This window comes from Pteropus medius, unplaced genomic scaffold (assembly GCF_902729225.1).
Source record: "Pteropus medius unplaced genomic scaffold, Ma_sr-lr_union100, whole genome shotgun sequence".
Classification (NCBI taxonomy): Eukaryota; Metazoa; Chordata; class Mammalia; order Chiroptera; family Pteropodidae; genus Pteropus; species Pteropus medius.
Genome location: NW_024342647.1, coordinates 3,663,775 through 3,689,390, shown reverse-complemented (window position 1 = coordinate 3,689,390; position 25,616 = coordinate 3,663,775). Strand labels below are relative to the sequence as shown.

Here is a 25,616-nt window from a genome sequence, read left to right as displayed (position 1 = left end):
AGGAAGTGTTCACGGTGTACTTTTCAGTGCTCCATGTCTATCTGCTCAGTTTGCATATTTGTTCATTATTTTCTCATTTTAATCAACTTCAGATTCTTGGATTCCTCTAGTGTGGAAGATAGGAGAAAAGGAGAGCTACTTGTGGACTAAACCAGCTAGTTGACAAATAATATTTATTTACTCGTGTCTTTACTAATTTTCTTCTAAAGATATGTGCCCCGGCTGATGCGAGCATGTGCTGTCCACAGTGACGTGTTATAATGTGACCTTAAAGCCTAGCACAGAATTGCATCAGATACCAGATCAAAGTATTTTGTCAGTGTTTGCCTTCTAGAAAAAGGGGCAGATATTCTTTTGCAATTTCTCCTTCCTCTTCTTCAAGAGAAATTGTGAGGAAGAAGAGAAATCTGACTGACCATCAATCAAGGGAAGGACTGATTATATATCATCCACCCATTCTTTTATTCAATCAATGTTTATTGAGCATTTATTGTGTACCTGGTACTGCCTAGGCATCAGGGCTACAGCTATGAAGGTAAGAGATACAACCTGTCCTCTCTGGCATCTTACTAGCCTGTATATGAAATGAAATGAAAAGCCTGAGCCAGGCTGTGTTAGGATTGCTCACTGGCTATTTTCTTTTAATCACCATGAAATGGATATTATAGGATGCTTAAGTCGTAGCATAGATAACCCACTGACCAACAGAGATTTGTGTTTTCTTTTGCAATATAGAATATAATTGGCGCTGTGGAGCATACCTTAATTGAGTCTCTGTGTGTGTGTATTATTGTGTGTGTGTGTGTGTGTGTGTGTGTGTGTGTGTGTGTGTGTGCTTTGTGTGTGTGTTAATTTAGTTAGTTAGTTAGATTTTTTGGTTGGGGTAAGAGGCTTGAAGATGAGGAGAAAGAAAGTTTGGGACTAGTTCTGGCCATGGAGTGAAAGCAGAGATGATGCATGCTGAATATGGCAGCATAGTGAAATAAAAGGAACCTGGATCTATGAATTTCTTGGAGTACCTCCAATCAGGAATATCCTCACTGAGAATTTCATGAGCAAGAAATAAACTTTTATGATGTTAAGTCACTAAAATTTGGAGGTTGATACAGCAATTAGCCTAACCTAACACCGGTCAGCTTTGTTCTTTCATTATTTCTTACTGAATGTGCAGTGCTTGCCAATAATATTGAACACTTCCTCCAGAAAGCTGGTGAAGGTGAGATTCCTCCACTGACTGAATGATTATGGCTCCTGAGTTGACCTTACTCCATGTGATGGGTCTGGAAAACCAAGTTGCTTTCCATGCCCCTGGCTAAGTCTTTACTACTGTGCCCAAGGTGTAACTATTACTATACTACAGTGGAAATTATGAGCCCAGGATGGTAGCTAATCACCACTGTCTTGCTTCCTTGAAACACTGTGATGGTCCGTCCATCAACAAAAGCAAATAAGATTTGATAACTGAGGGCTTAAACCTTCTCTTTTGTTTTGACATAGCCTGCCTTCTGGAAGAGACACACAAAACTGATATCTTTGGTTAAGGCAGTAGCTAGTGTGTTAATACCATAAAAAGGAAGCATTTTTTACAAGGCACTATTGTGAATTCTCTAGTCATAGAATTCTTCAGGAAGACTTTTATAAAACACATATATTAACTCCTCATAAAACAGAGTCTAGGAGATCATCTTGAACCCTTTCTCTTAGGCCTCATCTTGACCATCAAAGGGCTTTCTCTTCAGTGACAGTAAGAAAGAGGATTTGTACCACTACACACTCACATTACTCTATTCAATTAAGTGCTGTGTCCTAGTAACAGTCTAGTTGTGTCTAGCTTGAAATAACACACATTTATTCTTAGGAGGTAGAGTGGGATGTATGCATGTGTGTAATATTATTATGTGTGTGTGTGTGTGTGTAAGTGGAGTAGAGAAGGGAGAGGTCCAGGAGCCTGTATGAACAATATACAACCTCAGAATGTTATTATCATGAAATGAGGTGATTCCACTTGCAATTTTAGAAAGATTGCTTTGATTTCAGGATAAAGATGGATTGGTAGATTTGGGACATTAGAAGAGGTGAGTCTGGCAGCTGGAAAACCCATTAACAATGTATTTCACTAATCTAGGCCAAGGGGTATCATGATAATCATAACAGAAATGAAGATGGACATTTTAAAATTGTTTTATAGATAAAATATCTAGGACTCAGTAGAATGTTTTGTTTTAAAATGGAGGTTTTATTATTCAGGTATGGTGAGACCAACAGTTCAGGAGAGGATCGTCACTGGAAAGATAGTTTATTACTCACAGTTTCCATGCCATACTGTGCAGGGCCACGTGGGGAAGCACCACGGTTGACCAGAAGGCAGAAGGAATGAGGGCAAAGCATGAGCAGGATCCTGTATTGTGGCTCCTGTGGGAAAGGCAAGGAAAGGCAGTGCAAATAGGCTTAAGTTTGCCTAGTTTGAATCATTTTAGCAGGCTCTGGCACATGGGAGTTTTCTCCAGTTGTCTGGTACCTGGCCCTGTGATGATAAGGGTGAAAGAATTTTGCCTCCTAGAGTGAAAAAGCCAGAGAGAGGAGGTGGTTCAGCAACAGGCTTTGGATTGGTTAGTTTGCATATGAAAGGCACACTGAAGGGCAAATTATTTGCTGTCTTTAAAAACTGGCTAGCCCTGAGAGGGGCCATCTATTTTCAGTGAGGCTCCCAAGCTAAAGCATCAAGAATATAGAAAATAAGAAAGTATAGTTAATATGCATTTGATGAGAGAAGTGAGGAAGCCAAGGAGATTTCCATCTTGGGTGACTATGCGGAAGTGAAATGCGATTACCTTTCCACGGAGCTAAACTTTATTGAGCACCTATTCTGTGCCAGGCGTTTAAGACTTTGATATAGTCTCAATCCTCAAAGCAAAATTTTGACAGGGGGACTATTTTTAGCTTAATTTTAGAGCTGTGTTAAAGTAGTCTGCGAGAATTTGTGCTCAGCCCCCTATGACACACTCCTTTGCAACTTCACTTTATATTTACTGGATCTGAGGAATACACAGATGAACCATGCACTAGACTAGGAATTTTATATAGATTAATTTAATTCAATCATGCAAGACAAATGAGATTATTTCCATTTTAAAGACCAGAAAGTTAGGGCTTAGTGGCTTATATCATTTGCCTACTGTCACAAGGCCTTAATTCTATGAATGCCATAAATATCAGCTTCTGTTGTGATTAAAACTATTATTCCAGTTTTCAGACCAGAAATTAAGGCTTCTCAGTTTAAGTGACTTGACCAGTGCCACAAGGCCGTAAATCATCCAGCCTGGATTTGAATTTCAGTGTATTTGATTCTTCATCCCAATCTTTTCCCACCATCCCTATGCTTTTCAAACTGTGTTTCACTGGAGCTTTATTTTTTAATCAGATTCATAATATGAGTTTTTCCCCAAGATTTCACAAGGTTGCCTGGAGCTATGGGTTGAAATGTGTACCCCACTCCCAATTCATATGTTGAGGACCTAACCCTGACTCCTCAGAGTGCGGCTGTGTTTTAAGATAAGGTCTTTCAAAAGGTAATTAAGGTAAAATGAGGTCATCTGAGTGGGCCTTAATCCAATACGACTGATGTCCTTATAAAGAAGAGGAATTTAGGATACAGACACACACAGAGGAAAGACTCTGTGAAGACACAGAGAGAGGGTGGGCATCGAAAAGCCAAGGAGAGAGCCTGAAAAGAAATCAGTCCTGCTGGCATCTTGATCTCAGACTCCCAGCCTCCAGAACTTCGAGAAAAAAAATAAAATTCTATTGTTTAAGTCACTCAGTTTGTGGTATTTTGTTTGGCAATCGTAGGAGACTAATGTAGACAGTAAGTTTCCACTACGAAAACAACACTGGAGAGCCACTGCCCTAGTCAGTTAAACAGACTGCCTGGCCAATCTGATTGTTTTTTTAAGTTCACTATCGCTGAGGTCAGATGACTTACTGGGATAAAAGTCAGCTAGCTTCCTCTTGCAGTTACTCCGGACACTGGTCTGCAGACATTTTCTTCTTCTTCTTCTAACTTCCCCTCCTTAGAAAGGGGACATAAATATTAGAGAAACAAAAGTCCAGAATGCTAAGCTTGCCACTCTCACTTCCTTTCTTGCCCCATAAGCTAGCGCTGCTTTGAATACAGTAATTGCTGTGGGGCACCGAGCGAGGGAAAGAAGACAGTGCCTTGGAGGCTGCCCAGGCAGGTGGTTACGGTTACACATGCTTTCACAGGGTCATTTTTGGCCACAGAAAATGCCAGGATGATGCCTCCCATCCGCCTGGCTGGGATTCTGATCCCAGCCATGGCCTTCCTTTCCTGCCTGAGACCTGAGAGCTGGGACCCTTGCGTGCAGGTATGTGTTCAAAGTCAGTTTATCTCCTGTGTGCTTTGTCTTGTTTCTGAAAAACTGCCCTCTGCCCAGAACTTCCCACTGTGTGGTGCCCTGGTTAGTTTCATTTGCAAAAAGGAGTCAAATTATCTTAAAGAGATGAGGACCAACTAATTCATGATTACCAGGCACTCACAGGCAGCCCATGGGATCCTGTCCCATTTTAAAATCCCTGTTCTCAGGCTTCTGGGCTGTGTGACCTTGAAGAAGTTATTCAACCTCTCTGAGACTGGTTCTCACATCTATAAAAGAATTATAATAATACCTACTTCAACAGAGAGTTGTAAGAAGGCTGCTTCCTATCATTCCTTTCTGCTGGTTGTCTGTACATTCAGCTTCAAGCAGTCACCTGGCCCCTTTCAATTTCAGGAAGATTTTTTTTTTCTTGTCTCTTAAAAGAACAAACTTTCCAAGTGTATTTCAGACTTCTGAATCTAGTCCAAGTTCTATCCAAAGGATGAAAAGAAAAGAGATTGGAAAAAAAAAAAAGGAGAGAGAAATTAAGAAAGAGACAGAGAGCGGGAAATAAAGAAGGGAGGAAAAAAAGAGAAAAAGACATAAAATGTCAGTTAATGCAATGGTTTCTTTCTTTGTGAAACACCTACCAGCTGGTTCATAATCTCATTCCTGCTGGATCTCTTTTGTTTTTTTCTTGCATGGACTTTCTAATTGCTTTGGAAGCCCATGATAGAGCCAATAAGCCAAAAGAATGTCCTGGGATTTTAGGGTGTGGCAGGGTCAGAAACTCAAGAAAAGCATAAACCAGAGGAGGTGAGGGAAATAGCGGACTTTAATATCTAACAAAGATGAATTTGTCATCCCAGTCTTCTGTTCCTCCAATCCCTGCCCACAGTCCTACTCCTTGTTCTGTGACTCTCCTGCCGTTAAGTTAATAGGGAGAGATCCTCCAATTATTGTCACCCTCAGATAAAATCAGACTTACTCTTGGCTTCTCCCTTTCTTCATGCCCCATATTCTCCTGATCTCCAAAGCCTGCCTATCCCCTCAGTGGCAGCCTAGGGCAAGTCCTCCATTTCCCTAGCCTTGACTCTTGGATAGTAATTGGTCTTCTGACTCCATAGCTCTCTTCCTTTAATCCACTGTGTGCGTTTTCGTTTGTTGTTTATTTGTCACTGCTGTTTTTTCTGAGGCTCAGTTCTGACAAATTATCCTCTTTAAAAACATAATAACTTTTCATTGTTATTAGGACTGTTTCCTACACAAAGCCTTTGCACTGCTCATCCCTCTAGCTGGAATGCTTTTCCCCTTGATCGGTGCCGCCCAATGGTAGAACACATAATGTAGAACACATATTTAAATTTAAATAATAAATTTAACTAACTAAATTTTAACTAACTACATTTAAAACATAGTTTAAAATTTTCTAGTAGACATGTTAAAAAATATAAAGGTGAACTTAATTTTAATATTTTTATTGAACCCAGTATATTTAAAATATGATTTTGAAATGTAATTTACACTAAACTATTAAAAATAATTTTTACCTTGTTTTGTTGGGATTAAATCTTTAGTATATATTTTACCTTTATCATACACCTCAGTTTAGACTATCCACATTTGTTACGGTCAATTGCCTTGTGTCACTAGTGGCCACCGTGTTGGACAGTGCAGCCCTAGATATTTTCGTGGTTTAATCCCTCACTTTATTCAGATCTCTGCTTAAATGTCACCTTCTTTAGAATTCCTCCCCCCACCCCATCTCCCATCCTCCTCTAATCTTTTATGCTGCTGTGTTATTTTTATAGCACGTCACTATATGTATTTGTTTATTTGTTCATTGTCTTTCCCTTTCAAATGGAATCTGTAAGAGGGCAAGATCATTGATGGCTTTATTTATCACTATATTCCAGTGTTTAGTACATAGTAGTTGTTCAATTTATATGTGTCAAACAATTAAAGGTACTGCCACAGGACAAAGTAGAGGGCCCTCCTTGTCCAGCTCTGGCTTCCTCTCTGGCTTGGGGTTTTACCATTTCCTCCATGCTCCACCTAATCTAAACTAGTTTTTCACCCCTCCTTACTCACAACGTTTTTGCCTTTTACTCTTTCCATGTATCCAAATCTTGCTCATCCTTCAAGACCCACCTTGAAATCTTCTCTTTCTCAAAAGCCATTTACCATCCCTGTATCCAGAATTGATCTCTACCTTTTCTGAACCAAAGGAAATATTTTTCAAACCTGGTTAATGGCCGTTTTCAGTAGTATGAGTTGTGCTCCCATCTTAACCCTTACTCTAGAGTATGAGCTCATCAAAGTCTGGAGCCATGTCATGTTGGTCTTTGTACTGCTCTAAACATTAAACAGAAAATTTGGATTTAAGCAATTAGTTATTTGAGCAAACCTCCATTCAATTAGTTATTTAAGCAAACCTCCATTCAATTAGTTATTCATTTATTCGACAAAGATTTATTAAGCATCGACCATTTGCCAGGCACCATTCTGAGTGCTGGAGACATAGCAGAGAACAAGACCTTCACAGCGTACGACCTAGTGAGGGAGATGAACAATACATATGGAACAATCATGTGGACAACATAATGTCAGAGGGTGATGCATCTGTGAAAGAGGATGAAAGAGGGCATGAGAAAAGTTACTGGCAACATCCTCTGTTTTACAGTATGGTCTATGAGGCTCCTAAAAAGGGTAATGGTCACAGGGATTTAAATAAGTACAGGGAATATAGTCAATAATATTGTAATAACTATGTATATGGTGTCAGGTGGGTACCGGACTTACTGGGGGAATCACTTTATAAATTATATAAATGTCTAACCACTCTCTACATACCTGAAACTAATATAATATTGAATGTCAACTTTAATTGGAAATAATTTAAATTAAAAAAAGGGTAACATTTAAGCAGACATGTGAAGTGAGGACCTGCATGTATAGCTTGTGAGACTTTATACATATTATTTTATCTCTTTGAATTCTTCTTCTTTAAAAAGTTTATTTGAAGATTAAGTTAAAATATATAACATAAGAAACATACTGGCATATAGTAAGAGATTAATAACAACTAATAATAATAAATGTTAACATTTATTGATCATTTACACTAGAATAAGCTTTGAGATAATCTCTTTAAATACCTTATCTCATTTAATCCTTTTAACAAATTCTACTGGTATTAAACAAGAGAAAGCCAAAATTAGCAGGCTTAAGCAAGACATTTTGTTAAAGAAATCAGAGAATTCAGAAATTAAATGGGAGATTAGAGAACAAGATTGACAAATAATTTGGGAAAGAATAACAGAAACCAACACAGAAACCAAGGCAGCATAAAACATTTGACATTATTTGCTAGGTCCTGCCACTGAAGTCCATGTCCTTTAAAGATTTTCCCATTTCTGAATCACTTGATCAAAGGTTAATAAGCCAAGGAAGAGAACACAACTGGCAAAAACTGGGCTATGATTAAGGGAGGTCTAGACACCTTGATTGGCAATATCCCCAAGGCTGTATACAATGCGTGGAATTACTTAGGAAAAAAAAAAAAAAAGGCTTGCCCTAAAACACACAGAAGAGCTGGGGTGAAATCCCAAGCTTTTGGACTCCAGAGACTCAGCTCTTTACCACTTGACTCTATTGCTTCTTGGTAAATGTTGCCATTATTACAGTAAAGATTAGAACACTAGGTACATGTAGGTGTTCTTTCCTTCTTAATCTAGAGTAATATGTTCTATAAGTGTGAAGTGAATAGATAAATGGATGGATGGATGGATGGATGGATGGATGGATGGATGGATGGACGAACATATGGACAAAGGAAGGTTGACTAGTTCCTGAGCTTGTACTAAGGGCCTCCCACACTCTTGCCTAGGAGAGGGGAGAGGTATATTGAGGTGTACACAGTAAAACACTGCATTTAATGTATGATCATTGCAGGTGGTTCCTCACATTACCTACCAGTGCATGGAGCTGAATCTCTACAAAATCCCCAACAACATCCCCACATCAGTCAAGAAACTGGATCTGAGCTTTAACCCCCTGAGACGTCTAAGCAGCCATATCTTCTCCAACTTCTCAGAATTGCAGGTGCTGGATTTATCTAGGTAATGAATGAGCATGTAGACACTGTACAAAGTAAAATGTTCATTGTTGTATCATTTCATTCTTGAGCCAGAAAACGTAGTTGGTGGAATCTCATCTTCATTCACTTATACATTTATTCAATAGATGTCATACTTGCTATATAATTTTGGGCAAGCCACCTCCCATCTCCAGGTCTCAGTTTCACAGATAAAGTCTGTGAACAGAACAGTTGGACAAGAGATAGTTTCTAAGAATAATTCTATCTTTGAATTTTCTTTTAAGTCAGGAGAGAAAGTGAATTCAAACTCTTTCATCCGCAGATATTGTTGGCTACTTGCTATATGTTGTACACTCTGCTACTAGGGTGGCAGGCAAGAGAGCAAAGCTTCATCTGTATTTGCAGATGCTCCCCAGCACTAGCATCACTGCCTCAGCTCCACCTCAGATCATCAGGCATTAGATTCTCAGAGGAGCACCAGTCCCCGGTGCCAAAAAGGTTGAGGACTGCTGGAATAGATATCCTTTGCCTATTCATATTGATTTACAATGTTCATATATAGTAATTCAACTAATTCTCTAAGGATGCTTTGTGATAGACCAGGAAGCCTTTTTTCCCCCCATAGAAACCTACTGATATCTATCTATCTATCTATCTATCTATCTATCTATCTATCTATCTATCTATCTATGTATCTATATCTCTATACGTGTGTGTGTATGTATATATATACATATATATATATGTGTGTGTGTATATATATATAAAATAAACAGGCTTGGAGAGTTTAAGTGATTTATCTACATTCATGTAGCTTGTTGGCAGTGGATCAGAGATTCAAGTTCACATCTCCTACTTCCAAGTTAAATGCTTTCTTCATCTTAGCATTCCACTTCTCTAAAGTGATGAGCATGCTTTGACAGAACAGAGACACAGGAAGACCCTTTTAGTCTTGCCTGATGCATAGAGTGATATATACATAAGATTATCAGCTATAAAATCATATTACTGAAAGCAACTTGAGAAATAATCAACTTTAGTTGCTTCACTTAGAAATGTGATAACTGAGGCTTGTAGAGGAAAAAATGTTGCCAAGTTCACGCGGTATGAAAGGACAAGCAGAGACTCCAGAACCGGAAGCCTTGCCTCTGTCTTCCATTGTTCTTTTGACTGCACCCACCACCATCTATCAAGTTGCCCATCAATTATAAAAGCTTGGATAGGAATGATTTTATTACCTATGAACTTCCTGAAGGGTGATCAGGCAAGTGGGGAGCATTGCAAATGTGATTCAGGGTGTACTAGGAAAGCACTCATTTACAAACCCTACTGGCAGGCACTTGCAGTGCTAGCAAGAGTTTACCATTAGTTCACTGTTTGTTGGCTGGATAAGAGCCTTGTCTCTAGGATACCTCTATGAACATTGTATATAGCATGGCTTCCATTTCACTGGGGGTGAAATTCAAAGTACTTTTTCTAGTCTGAAAGTCTTGGTCTTATTGTAACCTCCTTTCTTCACCACTCCATCTGATACCTCTCCACTTCTCTCTCTGGACACAGAAGATGTCTCTCAGGGTTCCTCCATGTATGACAGCTGCTGCCTAACTTGAGACTTTTGTATCTGCTCTTCTGTTCACTTCCTTTCTTGTTAATTCCTACTCATCTTCTAGATTTCATCTTAACTGTTCTTAGAGAAGCCTGCTTTGATCTCCTTTATCTAAGTCCATTCCCTTGATGTCAACTATAGCAGACTTTTCTTCCACAAAACTCATTCCTATCATGTTATTAACATGTACCTCTGATAATGACAACTTTCAAATATCTGGCAATCATATAAGGATAACTTTTTATCAGCATTAAGGGTCTCTGTGACACATACGTAATTTCTTTTTATCTTTGAAATTGACATTCACCAGTCATTTATTATGCCTAACAAATAACAACTATCTGTATCATCTGTACCAATCAGATCTGTGACCACGCTCACTTGTGGTAGGGAATAGCTAAAGTTGATCCAAGGCTGTTACATACTCCATCAGTCGTATAGTCTTTATGTGCCCCAGTTATTGATCTTAAACTGATTGGTTTCTGATAAATGTACTGTCTCTGTTTAGTGTGTGTACACACACACAGAAAGAGAGAGAGAGAGAGAGAGAGAGAGAGAGAGAGATTGATTGAGAGAGATTGATTGAGAGAGAGATTGATTGAGAGAGAGAGATTATCATTATGGATAGTATGATGATACCAAGGTTGTGAAGTTTATTATTTGTTCAGCCCCATTCGATGTATTTGTCTATGCACAATCATATGACATGTCAAATCCATATGAAGAGCTAGATAACTGAGGGCTGTTTTTCCATTTTGGGTTTTCTATTCAGCAGACATACTATATAATCTGTATCCTTTTCCCTGTAGGTGTGAAATTGAGATGATTGAAGATGATGCATATGAGGGTCTAAACCATCTCTCCACCTTGATATTGACAGGAAACCCTATCCAGAGTTTAGCCATGGGAGCCTTTTCTGGACTATCAAGTTTACAGACACTGGTGGCTGTGGAGATAAACCTAGTGTCTCTAGAGGACTTCCCCATTGGACACCTGAAAACCTTGAAGGAGCTTAATGTGGCTCACAATCTTATTGATTCCTTCAAGTTACCTGAATATTTTTCTAACCTGTCCAACCTGGAGCACTTAGACCTTTCCAATAACAAGATCCAAACTATTTGTCATAAAGACCTACAGGTTCTACATCAAATGCCCCCATTCAAACTCTCTTTAGACTTGTCCCTGAACCCTTTAGACTTCATCCAACGAGGTGCCTTTAAAGAAATTAAGCTCCATGAACTAACTTTGAGAAGTAATTTTAACAGTACAGATGTAATGAAAACTTGTATTCAAGGCCTGGCTGGCTTAAAAATCAATCGTTTGGTTCTAGGAGAATTTAAAAATGAAAGAGCCATAAACCATTTTGACAAATCTGCCATGGAGGGACTGTGCAACTTGACCATTGACGAATTCCGGATGACATACTTCGATGACTTCTCAGAGGATGTTATTAACTTTTTTAATTGTTTGGCAAATGTTTCTACAATTTCTCTGGTGAGTCTGTATTTAAACAGGCTAGAAGTCCTTTCTAAAGATTTCAAATGGCAACACTTAAAACTGACTAACTCTAAATTTGATCATTTTCCCAGGTTGGCGCTTGACTCTCTCAAAAAGTTGGTTTTCACTGCCAACAGGGGTATGAGCACTTTTACTGAAGTTAAACTACCAAAACTTGAGTTTCTAGATCTCAGTAGAAATGGTTTGAGTTTCAAGAGTTGCTGCTCTCACACTTTTTGGGGGACAACTAGACTGAAACACTTAGATCTGAGCTTTAATGATGTTATTACCATGAGCTCAAACTTCTTGGGCTTAGAGCAACTAAAATATCTGGATTTCCAGCATTCCAATTTGAAACAGGCCAGTGATTTTTCGGTATTCCTATCACTCAAAAACCTACTTTACCTTGATATTTCTTATACTCGCATCCGAATCATCTTCCATGGCATCTTTGATGGCTTGTTCAGCCTCGAAGTCTTGAAAATGGCTGGCAATTCTTTTCAGGACAACTCCGTTCCAAATATCTTCAAAGCGCTGACTAACTTAACCTTCCTGGACCTCTCTAATTGCCAGCTAGAACGAGTGTCCCAGGCGGCATTTGGCTCACTCGTTAAACTTAAGTCACTAAATATGAGTCACAACCACCTTTTGTCCTTGGATCTATTTCCTTATAAACTTCCCCACTCTCTCCAGGATCTGGACTGCAGTTTTAATCGCATAGTGGCCTCCAATAGGCAAGAACTACAGCATTTTCCAAGTAATCTAACTTCCTTAAATCTCACTGGGAATGACTTTGCTTGCATTTGTGAACACCAGAGTTTTCTGCAGTGGGTCAAGGACCACAGGCACCTCTTGGTGGGAGTTACACAAATGGTGTGTGTGCAACCTTTAGATATGCAGGGTGTGCCTGTACTCAGTTTTAGAAATGCCACCTGTCAGATGAGCAAGACTGTCATTAGTGTGTCGGTTCTCACTGTACTCGTGGTATCTGTGGTAGCAGTTCTGGTTTATAAGTTCTATTTCCACCTGATGCTTCTTGCTGGCTGCAAAAAGTATGGCAGAGGTGAAAGCACCTATGATGCCTTTGTTATTTACTCAAGCCAGGATGAGGACTGGGTGAGGAATGAGTTGGTAAAGAACTTGGAGGAGGGGGTGCCCCCCTTTCAGCTCTGCCTTCACTACAGAGACTTTATTCCTGGTGTGGCCATTGCTGCCAACATCATCCAAGAAGGTTTCCACAAGAGCCGAAAGGTTATCGTCGTGGTGTCCCAGCACTTCATCCAGAGCCGATGGTGTATTTTTGAGTATGAGATTGCCCAGACCTGGCAGTTTCTGAGCAGTCGTGCGGGCATCATTTTCATTGTCCTACAGAAGGTGGAGAAGTCCCTGCTCCGGCAGCAGGTGGAGCTGTATCGCCTTCTCAGCAGGAACACTTACCTGGAGTGGGAGGACAGTGTCCTCGGGCGGCACATCTTCTGGAGACGACTCAGAAAAGCCTTGCTAGATGGCAAACTGTGGAGTCCAGAAGGAGCAGCAGATGCAGAAAGCAGCCAGCATGAAGCAACAATCACTATCTGAGGAGAAAAAACTCCTGAGGTGCTTCTTGTGCAGCTGGATTCATTACTTGTTCAGTTAACAAGTATTAAATGTTGCAACACTGCAGGCATTGTGTTAAGGGAACATGATTCAGTGGTACACAAGATACACAGGGCAGCTGATCTCATGGAGTTTACAATGCAGAGGTAATAAATACCGTGCTAAAACACAGAACCTCCAGGTGGATGTTTCAACCAACTCAGCTAAGGAGTCTGGGAGAGGGAAAGTCAACTCAACTTTTATCCCATAAAATTGAATTATAACTAAGAGACTGGCCCCAGTGAGATCAGAAAAGGTGCTAGTTCTCCTGATTCTTTAAATGGAAAGCACCTCATATTTTACATTTTAGTCATCTTAAAACAAAGCAGATATGGAAGTTTCAACTTCATTGGGTCTTTGTTTACTTTTTTCTTTTATATTGAATACAATTAAAATTCTACTTGTGACTCAGAGGCTCCTGATTCGGATCTTCCCTCCACTTTAAGTCAGTTTCCTTATAAAAATTAAAATTTTGCAATGAATTCCGAAGGAAACTTGATTAACACTTATTTACAAACATCCTGGTCATGCCTTAGCATGTCTATTTATTAACTAATAGTCTCTGATATATTTTTGTTTTAATAAATCCGTTTCTCATTTTGCACATCTCCTCTATAAACCTTTATCATAAATAAGGTTCTTAGAGACATGCTGGAAATATCCATATTTAACCACTATCTTTCAAGCAAATATGTAAAATACACTCCGTCACTTTGTCACTTGATGCCATTCTAAATTTATTACCTATGAAGTTATGACTGTCATAACGGTAGCATTAATAATTCGGTTGAAAGTGGCACTAATTGTAATCGGGAGAGGAGTTCAACTTCTTGGTCTCATAGTGAAAAATTTGGGCTAGAGGAATAGCAAGAAGTGGGATGACCTCAAGAGGTCAGCTCTTTTTGATGATCGGGGAAATGTATGGGCCGATAAAGCTGGGGCATCCACGTGACAGGAGTTGCGGCAAAGGCTCCTTCTGCATCAGATGAGTGTAGTTTGATGGCACACTGAATTCCTTGGGGGACTGTAAAATGATTCAAGATATGGAGCACCCATCGCTGCTTCTTGCTGGGTATGACTCCATGACCACATTTTAAAAAGAGTAGATGTTATCACTGAGAAAATAATGTTTCTGAGATTAATGTAGGTCATGGTTAGGGGAGTTTGCAGAAAACAAAAAACACTCACCCAGTTTCCCCAAGAATGATGCATTCAAAGAAAGCAATGAGGACATGTGGAAAATAACTTACAACAGCTTTACAGAGTAATAGTCTACTGTTGTTTTATAACTGAGTTAACTAGACTCGCAGAGAAGTGAATCCCAAGGTACGTATGGGAAGTAGTGAATGTGAGTTTTGGCTCTCTCTAAAAGTCCCACTATCCAAAACACTAGGGGTTCTCTCTGGAGTTAGGACAGAAAAACACTATGCTACAGTTTATTCTTAGTGTCTTTTTCTCCTGTTTTTGTTTTTTGTCCAGATTTTCTAGTTCTAATTGATTAAACTTATTGTTCATGTATGCTATCTTTGAATCTCCCTCACGTCCTTCATGGAAAGAAATGTGTTGTAAATAAATCACTTGGTATATATAATACGTATGCATATGTATTCGCCTGATGATTCACGGTCTCAGTGAAAAACCCTTGACTAGTGTTAGCCACACAAAGAACTGCCATGGTTTCACTTCTCATTTTGCAGCTTTAAGCATGAAGTAAAAGCGTTCAGTGGAAAGTGAGACAGAAGGTTTTATGCATTTTTGTGAGAGAAGGGTGTTCTTGGCATAATAGTTACTTTGCAGAAGGGGGGAAAGGACTTCCTTTATAATAGTTATCTTTCATGGCTATTTTTAGGCTCTATTCTCTCATTCTCCTTTATGTATGACATCTAATTTAAATTCCCACACCATGCCTATGAGATGGGCAATAGCAATATTACCCATTAGGAAACTGAGTATTTAAAATAATATATGTTCAGTCCAAGAAACATGATTTGTATGGGTGAATAATCCTCTGGGGCTTTATAAAAAAGGCACAAGGAGAAATATTGAGTGCTGTCTTTTCAATATCAGCGTTTTAGCAATTGCTGTTTTCCCAACCTGTGGGACCACAGGAGGACTGTAACTTAAATACACAGTTTCTTTCTGACTCAGCCTTCACCCATGGTATTGTCGGAACCTCGGCCTCCTTCTGGATTATATGACCTTTCTCAAAATCACCAACATGTTCCTAGCATGTCTTATGTAAGCTCACAAGAGTCTTCACCAGAATGACAGAGCTCCGTGAGGGCAGAGAGCATGTCCGTTCATCTTTTGCTTCTCCAGCCCGGAGCTCGGTGGCCCACACATAGCAGGTAGTCAACCTCTATTTATTTGAAGAATTGATGAGTTAATGAAGAAGCATCTCTATAGGGAATGTTGTCCTCCATGCTTTCCAGACAAGCCCCTTCAAGCCCCCAAACCACTGTAGTGCTGGGGCTCTTGACTTCCACAGCTGTCTCTTATTTCTATTGTGGTCTATATGGATTTTCTCAATCACTTCCTCCACCATTTGATTGATATTAACCAAAGGGAATTTTTACTATTGATACTTATTGATACTTATTTTACTATTGATATTATCATTGTAGCCATAAGAGACTGGGCAAAAGTAAATCAAAGATACATGTGATTAAAGTTTTTAACAATGGACAAATCATACTCGGTAGAGATGGCCTTCCTGCAAACAACATACTTCAGTTGCTGTATCATTTCTTTAGTCAATCTGACTCCCTGAAGGGAATCGCAGACCTGTATTTGAACACGGACGTTATGGAGGAAGTTTCAAAAGCTAAAGGCTCTTCAGATGGTTGGAATAAAATCATATACTCTGGGTTCCATTATGGAGATCAAGTTTTCCAACTCAAAGTGAAAACTGTGGAATAAATGGGTGATCAAAAGTAGCCAAATTCATTGAGCATCATGTGTGCTCATCTGATTGCTGCCATTACCCTGTGAGTTAGGCGCCACTCTCTTCACGTTAACGATGGGGAAATGAATGCCCAGAAAAGATGAGTAACTTGTCCAAGGTCACACAGTTTATATGTATTAATCACAATAATAATATTTGCTAAGCCTGTGGCACATGCCTGTTACTGTTCTAATCTATCAATTTATTTAATTATTAAAAGTAAATGACAAGTATTGGTAGCGGCGCCATTTCTCAGGTGAAAAAACTGAGGTGCAAAGAGTGAATTGCCCAATTGGAAAAGAGAGAATTAGGGTGTGAAGCCAAGTTGGCCCGATTCCCAGGACTGCATTCTTTCCATCCTGTAACAACAGCTGCCGTGGTGTCCGGAGCTCTTCTATAGGGGTAGTCAGAGAAGTGACTGGGGAATAACGTAGACAAGGTCAGTAACTCCCATGCCATTTAGAAATTGAAAGTTTAAAAGGCAGTGTCTGCTACTCTCCTTGTATTCTGCAGAAATAGAGATGATACCTCCCTGTGACAATACTAAGTGACAATTCTGCGTGTAAATGGACTTTTGGCACAAATTGTCTGGTTCTAATAGTCTTGATTATAATTATAAAATAATGGGTTTCTGAAAGGCTACAAGCAGTTCTGGGAATGGCAATAAGAGTTTAGAAATGACATGTTGTTTATGGGAGAAGTGTTTTGCTGAAAATTAAACCTACATTTAGGAGAAAGGATTGTGTTGTATGCTCTTAAGAAACTATCTCACTATGTAATTAAATCAAAGCCAGTCAGCTGCCAATGTGAGCTCTTGTCTCTCACTAACAACACCCCATCCCTATGAGCCAGGAAAGACAAGACTGACCTAAAATAACCCAGCCTGGTTCGTATGCACTGTTGCTCAGTGCTTTGTTCCTTTATCTCCCCAGGGCCTGGCTATGAGATGCAGTCACATGGCCCAACTTCTTCTTGGTGCTCAATCTAATCTTTCTCTTTAGACTCTTTCTTGGTGGTCTGTCCACCTCCACAAAAAGGAATGAACAGCCTTCCTTTTTAAAGGATTTCCTGGGGACCAATATATGGAAAAAGGGAGTAAAAAAGAATTATGTGGAATATGCGAAACTGTTTCAGAGGTTCTGAACTTCTCACACAATCCCCAGAGAAGCTGCCTCTGATTTAATTCGTTGGATGAGTAAGAGAAGCCTCTCTCCAAAGGTTAGAGAGTCTTCAATGTTCCAAGATCCTGAAGTTAGATTAAACTACTTACTTAACATGTTTTGTTGTGTCTCTAGGTCACTCTCTCTATTTCATCTGTCCTATTGTCTTCTAGCCTCTTCCTTCAACCTTCATTTGTACCCAATCTATTTTCACCACGAACTTCAGGCAGCTTACATTTGAGATGGTTTCAAGAAAACTATTAAAAATGGAAATAATATATCAAGATCATAAAGCTTACCAACTCTGACTTTTAAAAAAGTGCTCGGCTTAAGAATCACTTGAGGACTTTAATTACACTGTATATTTTTGTCTGTTTTTCTAGATATATTTATGATATCCTTATTGCTGGAAATTCTGGTATAGTATCAGAGGTTGGGTTTAAGGAATGTTTTTCGAAATATTCCGCAAATGATTTTAATGCATGGACAGATCTGGAAATGACAGTTATAATAGAAAATGGAGGATAATATCCAACATTTAATATAGTTACTGGTTTTATACTCGAGATTTATTGCTAAGATTCATATCAGCCAAGACAATGTCAATGAAATGGAATGGGTGAACTTTCTTGTTAAAGGAAAGAAGATGCCCCCTATTGGTCAGGTAATTTCTTTCTTTCACAGTATAAATTGATGCTGGATCTCACCACATCAGACTCATCGAGATACTAGGTCTGGCCTGTTTAATTCCGAGCTTACAATATCCATGTAGACATTGTGACCCAGGCGACTGTGCAGCTGTCCTAGTTCCTCCTAGTGTGTTGCCAATTTCCCTTCCTCATTCTCCGGAATAGCCAAGACCCAGGATAAACTCATGACTATAAAAAATGTCATGGTCTCTCCGAGGCATCGGCTGCCAGTTTCATTTTTGCTGATTTTTCATTTCAAAATAAAACCCATCAGCTTCACTTTTGCAAACTGACTGTTCAGGTTGCCATTGACTATCAAAATTCCAAAAATGGTTTTCTCTGGGAAATACCAGGGCATCCCATGCAAAGACTTGCTGAGCCATTTGTCATTCATTCCAGGAACCTATTTTTCAATATTGCTGGGGCGGGGGAAGAGTCGAGGCAGTGAGCATTCAAAGTTGATATTCAGTAGTTCTGACCTCTAAGTTTGGGACCCTGAAACTTCTGAAGGTGTCTACTGCTCCCCAGTAGGAAACATCTACTTGCAAAGAGCAATTTTGAAATTAACAGCTGGGGCTGACTCTCTGGTTGTTCAGCTCACTGCTGAGTCCTGCTGGGTCCTCTGTGCACATCATCTTTGGGTCAATTGGCTGTGGTCTCAGTGTCTTTTCAGGGTCTGAGAACTGAGCATCACAAGAGCAGGAACACGTTTTTCAGTTACTGGACTATCTGCTGCTGAGGTCAGGTAAGTAAGAAGAGGCAGTGGTAGTGTGACTTAGAGCTTCTCTCTGGACTCATGTCTCTCACCTGTAAAATGGGACACTTGGGCTGGATCAGCATTTTCCAAAGGGTGGTATGTTGGTAAATGAGATGATCTGACGTGGTTAACAGATGAGTATATTGTCTCTCATGATTATGCATGTATTTTATGGTTAATTTCTATTAATTATAGGTTTTGCGAATAGTAAGGAATACGATTCCTTGAAATTATATGTTTATAACGTGAGCCTTATGAAGAAAAAAAAGAGAACGACATGAATAATACGAGAAGTATGTAGATGTAAAAAAACATTTTGAACGTACCATGAGCAAGACTGCCTATTAGAAAGCGGTGAGCCAAATGGCGACTGCGAGTCAGGACATTCTAGCATGTTCAGCTCTCCAGGACTATTTTCTTATCTATAAAATGCAGGGGTTTGAGTAAATGTTCTTTTCAGTAATTCCATTCTATGATTAGAGGTATAATTCCATCACACAGATATTCCAGCGTCCTCAACATGTGGTTCTAGCATTTTAAAACCCCCGAAACTGTATGAAAACAGGAGACTCAATAACTAAGTAGTAGTTTATTCAATGCATTTATAATTTTCCCATTCTCCCTCAATTCAGGAAAAGATTCAGCTATCAACCGAATTGAGTGGTAGATGAAAGACTATTGGAAAAAGGAGTTAAGACGATCAGGTAAATTGGTTCCACCACTATCTGTTTAATAAACAGTCCCTTGATCTGTTGTCACTCGGTCTCCCTGTCTTTGTCTGAGAGGTGAATGGTTTATGGAGTACTTCTGTGACAGCTAAGAGAATCAAATGGAACAGAGGATTCAATGAAATACAGGAAAAGGCTACACAAGTGGGAGAAGTTAGTGTATATTAGACTGAAAACTCCTTGAAGGAAAGGCTCCTCTTCTAACTGTATAGTCCCAAGAACACCTCCCACCTTGCCTACACATTTAAAACGCTTTTATGTTAATCCATACATCATATTTACAAGAGTCTTCTACATTTTAGCAATATGTTACTTGGCTAATTTGTGTTATCTTAAGGAGAAAACTACAGTATGTCTAAACTCAAGCATTTTCTTGCAGAATAATGCTTGCAATTACTCGTCCCCATTCCCACACTTGACATTTAAAGTGGTATCTCACAGGCTCCTGAATAGTTAGCCATGGAGGCAATGTTCAAACCCCAGTGCCTCTCACCATCTGTGAATTCTTGCTAGTTGAGAGTAAATAAACGCTCTGCAAAAATTTCACAATTTCGATGATTAGTATTAGCAGAGACCTCTGATTCCTCATTCTTTCTTGCTCTCTTTTGTAAAATGTCATGTGCAATTAGCTCTTCTATCACTGTGGGGCTGCTATCATCCCTCTTCCATATGCCACTGCAAACGGCCACCAAAGATGTACTCAGTGACCAGGCTGCTAGACCTCCAGGCACTTCCCTTCTCAAGCAGTGAGGTCAATCCACCTCCTTTCTGAGCTGTGTCATCTGCCTCTAAATCATTCTTCCTCCTTTGCCTGCTGCAGGGCCCTGTCTTTGCCCTTCACCCTTTACTGGCTCCTGAAACAGTTTTGAAGAATACTTGTCCAATTAACTGGGGTTCAATTCTGGTGCCATTCTAACCTGTCTAAATGTCACTGCAATCTCCCTTCCTTTGCAGCTTCTTATAGGCACTACACTGGCTCTTGCCTAGGAAGTTGTATCTCCTCACTGCCTTGAACTATCGCTATTCCACTCTCCTTATTTTTGATGTTATTTCTCCCTTTGCTTTTTTCCTTCCCTTCTTTTCTGTGAACTCCATTAATTGCTTCTGCATGTGACAATACCTATTGCGTTCTCCAAAGAACGTACCTTTTCTTCGTCTAATATATTGGAAAGAAGACAGGCTTTTGCCTCAGCTATAAAACGAGGATACTAATATCTATTTCTCAGATATGTTGGCAGTTTAATTAGTTAAATTAAGGCTCATTTTCCTTTTTTTTTTTCCTTGAAAATTTTCATCATTTTACTTATCTTTCCAATATTTACGGAGAAACTACTCTGTTGCTAGCACATTGCAAGACACATGAGGTATAAATAAGACATGATCCTAGATTCAATTTGGCAAAAGTTGTGTGTCAACACCACACACACACACACACACACACACACACACACACAAACTGTTATGACAACATTTAATGGGGGTTTTTCTGCCTAGAAACAGTCAGGAAAGGCTTTATAAAAGACGTGCTATTTGAGCTGGGAATTTTAAAAGAATAGCTCTGCAAGTGAACCATGGTGAAGAATGAAGAAGGGAAATTCTTTGGTAAGGAGTAGCACGAATATAAAGGATAAGTCTAGGAAACCGCAGGTAGAAGAGCATGGCTATAGCACAGAATGGTAGGAAAATAACAATATAGTAAAAATAGTTCATTGTGTAGATGCCAATACTTAATTGGCATCAGTCGACCCTGGCAAAGTCATTTATCAGGACTGTGTCTCAGTTGACTCATCTTTCTGTTAAAAATAATATATTTCTGGAGTTAATACAAGCAAAGTACAAGGTATTTAGCAATCACTCAAAAATACTAATTTTTTGTGTGAGTGCTTTTATAAGAGACAGGGATGATACAATCAGAAAGCAAGCCCAGGTCATTTCTCAGCATTAAGTCCACTGGATTGTGGTGCCTGAGATCTAAGAAGCCTGAGATTTCATCTTCATGTTGCTATGAACTTCCTGTGTGACGCTGGGGAAGTTATAACTCAGATTTGAAGTAATGTGACTTGGTATTTGTTTGGCTTTAAAAACTTTCCGGGAATTGAGGTGACCCTTCCTTCCCTTTCAAGAAACAGGGAAGCATTCTGGAATGTTACCACATCAGGAATGGAGAATCACTTTTGTAAAGGGAATGTGTCACTGGCTGTAAAATTGTTGTCAGTTACATAACAGGGTTATGTAATTTCTCCTTCCTCTATTTTTATGCCAAAGTGTCAGATTCATGACAGGGCGGTTTTGCTTCCCTAGAGCAGACACTCCAGTTGAATAGAATCCATCGCCTAGAAATTAGCAGTTATAGAGACAACAAACAGAGGGCATTTATTGAATGCCAAGTTTCATACCAGATGGTGAAAAGGTACAAAGAGAAGAGACCACTGCCTCCTGCCCTCAAGGAGATGCCAGTTAAGCAACAGAGATAGAATGTGAAGCACCAGAAAAACACATCTTCTGAAGAACTCTGAATGACAAGACGCATTAATTTGGCAGACTCAGACCTGGGCTGCCTTGTCTTTCTCGGCTAGCCTCCTGCTATGCCCAGTGTCATGGGGAAGAGCAGGAAACTTAAGCTTAGAGAGTTCGAATGAATTTTACAAAGCACTCATTTAGTAAATTTCAGTTAGTAAAATGTGAGGCTGGAACCCACGTGGTGCCTGATTCCAAAGGCTGGGCTCCCAGATTCTGCCCTCAAATATATTTTACACATGATTGTTCAGATGATGCTCAAAACTCCAGAGATGTAGCTGATTACTCTCTCAAGTATTTCATTCATTATTTGATAGCTCTGTTGACAGATTATAGATAGAAATATTTAAGTGGAACTCAAATCAACCTCCCTATTCATGAGAGTTGGTCCATCATTTTCACCAATGATATGGAAGAAGTTTTGAGAGTCGTTGCTTTATAGGTGTTTGAATGGAAAATAAAGGCTTGTCTGGAAGGGCAATTAGAACCAGACCCTACCCTCTACTCATCAGGAGCTCTTGGTCAGTCTGGAACAGAAAACCTTTGTCTCGGGTAGGAACATCATTCTGGGATAAGCCTCCTGAATAGGCTTTTTCTCTTTCTGGCTTGGCTGTTCAACCCTCTACAAGGCACTGATTGAGCTCTCTGGGAGGTAGGAAGTGATTAATGAATTCACACAGAGGTTCCCTCCATGAGGAATGTATTTCATCTGTATATCGACCAGTTTCTCTCCAAAGCACTGGGGTGTCAACAATGAAATGGGGTGATCATGTAAGATACTTAACACAGTGCCTGGCACATGGTTCCTTCATGGTCTGACTTGTGGTCAGCTTCAGAAACTAGCTGCTAAGCAAATATTGAATGGGGAACCAGGAAGCAGTAGACCATTGTTCTTACAGGCCTAGAAACTGAGGGAGGCAAATGAGAATCCCCATCTGGTACCCTTCTTGTCCCTTATAGCCTGGATGAGAGAAGAGACATAATTCCAGAATACCATACCCACTCATTTAAACACCTTGGTTGAGCTCACGCCGTGTGCCAGGCCCTGAGGGGAGTGGTATGAAAACCCTAACAAAGCATAACTTCTCCACTCAGGAGGGTCTCGGTCCAGCAGAGCAGACAAGGGAGAGCGGTGTGATGGGCATGTTCCTAAAAGTGCTGCGGGGCATCGGTCAGCCAACTGATAATCAGGGCTCACATTTGTGGAGAACTTCCTCCATGCCCAGCACTCCTCAAAGTGCTGGATGTGAATTTACTCACTGCTCACACAAACCCCATTATTCAGATAGGAACCTAAAGCACAGCAGCGAACAACTCAACCCTTGATCGTTATGAATTCAGAAGTCATAGAAGTTCGATCTGAACTTGTCTAGGGTTAGATGCTAGCTTTTAACATGCCTTTATCTACCACTAGGAGAGAGACTATTATATAATACCATTTGGAAACCATTTTCTGAATGCCTGCATGGCTCTTTTTCTAGCTATGGGCAAAAAAAAAAATGAAAAAATGCTCTATTCTTAATCTGTCAGAGTTAATTATTTAGTTGCGAGAGACAGACATGTGACCATGTGGTTATTGTAGTACGATACACAGGAAGTAAAGATGAGTGATTAAGAGTATGGGGCTTGGCGCCAGACAGACATAAGTGCTAGATCTACTACATGTAAGCTGTGTGACCAGGGGCAGGTTACTTAACTCTTCTGTTCCTAAATTCTATCATCTTGCCTGCTAAAATAAGCATAATGCAGACACTTGCTTCAGAGAATTACAATGGGATAAAATAAATGGATATAATGAAGAGACTGTGATTGGCACACTGTCACATAGTAAGCCCTCATTAAGTGATACCTATTATAATTAGTTCCAATGATAAAAGTATGAGTGAGATAACAAAGAGAAAATGCTGGAAAAGCAGCAAGAGACCAGATCCGGAAGGACCTTGAAATTTCTTAAGGTATTGGGAAATGGTCAAGCAATTTAGTAAGGGACAAGGTCAGAAACAAGCTTTAGCTCTGTCACTCAGGAGATGGCGAGGTAGACAGATCGAAGGGAGAAAGTCTGGAACCAAAGACCAGTCAGCAGAACATGGAGTTGTGCCCTCAATTGCTTCAATTCATGTTAAAGAGGTTTCTGATCTTGTCTCGGAAGGGACTAACAGATCAGGACACCTTACAAATCCTGGCCCCTTTTAGCTTCATCTTATAAGGCATGGAGTGGGACCTTTAGGGCCAGAAAATAATCTCTTCTTTTTGAGAAAAAGTAGCAACAGTTATGTCTCTTGTGGTCTGACCCAACCATGTGAGCTCTACTCATTCATCTCAATATCTCGAGCACTTGATATATAGAGAACCATGGTGACAATGGGCAGAAAGTAATTTCATTTGAGCAAAGGCCCCAAGTGGAAGAGACAGTAGGCCCTTCTGAATGTCAGTGCCTAAACGTATGGCTTTGTTTTTTATTCTTTTTTATCCCCTGGCAAAGGCTCAGTCTCATCATCTCTCCAGTTGTACTTGGCCAAACACCAAAGGGTAAAGAGAAACAATCCAGGCCAGTGCTTATGAAAAGAAAAAAATCCTTTCTTGAAAAAGAAAACACACACACACACACACACACACACAGGCCTATTAGTCTCTCGGAGGGTTTGAAAGAGGAGAGTGGGATTCTCTGTTACTCCTATCATTCACTCCTTACCAGCTGACATGTCATTTTCTTCTAGATCCCCTAAACTCACCCTAGAATATATTAGCCAGAGGATGGTGGGACAGGCCTGCTTAGATAGTATTAAGTAATGGTAGGCTGTCATGTGTGTATCTGTTTTTTGTTTGTTTGTTTGTTTGTTTTAACCTTCTCTTTTATTTTTTTTTTTAAATCTATATATTATCTTTGCTTCCTCTGCAAATGACTGCTCTTCCACATTATCCTTGGTTTGGCTAGGGTTTATTCACATGCCTCAAAGCTCCTGAGATTTAAAGATAGGCCAACTTGAATAAGGATCCTGATTTTTGCCATTTCTTGCATGGATGGCCTTGAAACAGTCACATAACCTTCCTTATCTTCAAGTTGTTCCCATATACAGTGAGGATAAGGATGCTTACTTTCTCCGGTTAGGGTCGGGGTGGAGTTAGATAATAGAGGTACAGTGGAGGCATAGAGTAGGGTCTCTAGAAATGCCAGATCCCACTCCATGGCCCCAATGTCCACGTGGCCTTAAAATCCTCCCACCATCTTGTGCCATGGGCTTCTCCGTATATACAAAGCCATGCAGGAGAGATTTCTCGCCTCCAGTGCTCTCTCTTTTGACCCATTCGTCATTCCACCCCACGGGTGACATGTCTAAAATTCATTTCTGATCTTGTCCCTTCCTAGAATAAGGAGCTTCACCATTTCAAACACCCAGTTTCCAGCTCCTCAAAGCCCTTCCATCCGTCAAGGTCCAGCTAATTCTCTGTTTCTTCTAGGAAGCCTTCTCTGAGCAGAACATCTCTCATTGTTTATCGATATTGAACTCCATGGGATTTCTGGCATATATGGTTCCCTGGGATAGTTCCCAAGCACTCCCCAGATGCCAGGCTGCATGCTGTCTTACACTCTACATAGACTCTTGATC

The 25,616-nt window shown here is 39.9% G+C and overlaps 1 protein-coding gene across 3 annotated transcripts; it reads left to right on the top strand.

The window, feature by feature from the left end:
* Positions 1-376: 376 nt before the first annotated feature.
* On the top strand, positions 377-15,806 carry TLR4 (toll like receptor 4). 3 transcript variants are annotated; one of them, XM_039866759.1, is made up of 3 exons: positions 377-535; positions 8,331-8,480; positions 10,891-15,806. In XM_039866759.1, the coding sequence occupies exon 3, from the start codon at positions 10,904-10,906 to the stop codon at positions 13,154-13,156; it is 2,253 nt and encodes a 750-aa protein (XP_039722693.1). In that variant the 5' UTR covers positions 377-535; positions 8,331-8,480; positions 10,891-10,903; the 3' UTR covers positions 13,157-15,806. The 3 variants fall into 3 exon arrangements, with proteins under 3 accessions (XP_039722693.1, XP_039722692.1, XP_039722691.1); XM_039866758.1 differs by having other exon boundaries at positions 8,331-8,497; positions 10,891-15,577; XM_039866757.1 differs by lacking the exon at positions 377-535 and adding an exon at positions 3,984-4,385 and having other exon boundaries at positions 8,331-8,497; positions 10,891-13,240.
* Positions 15,807-25,616: the final 9,810 nt, after the last annotated feature.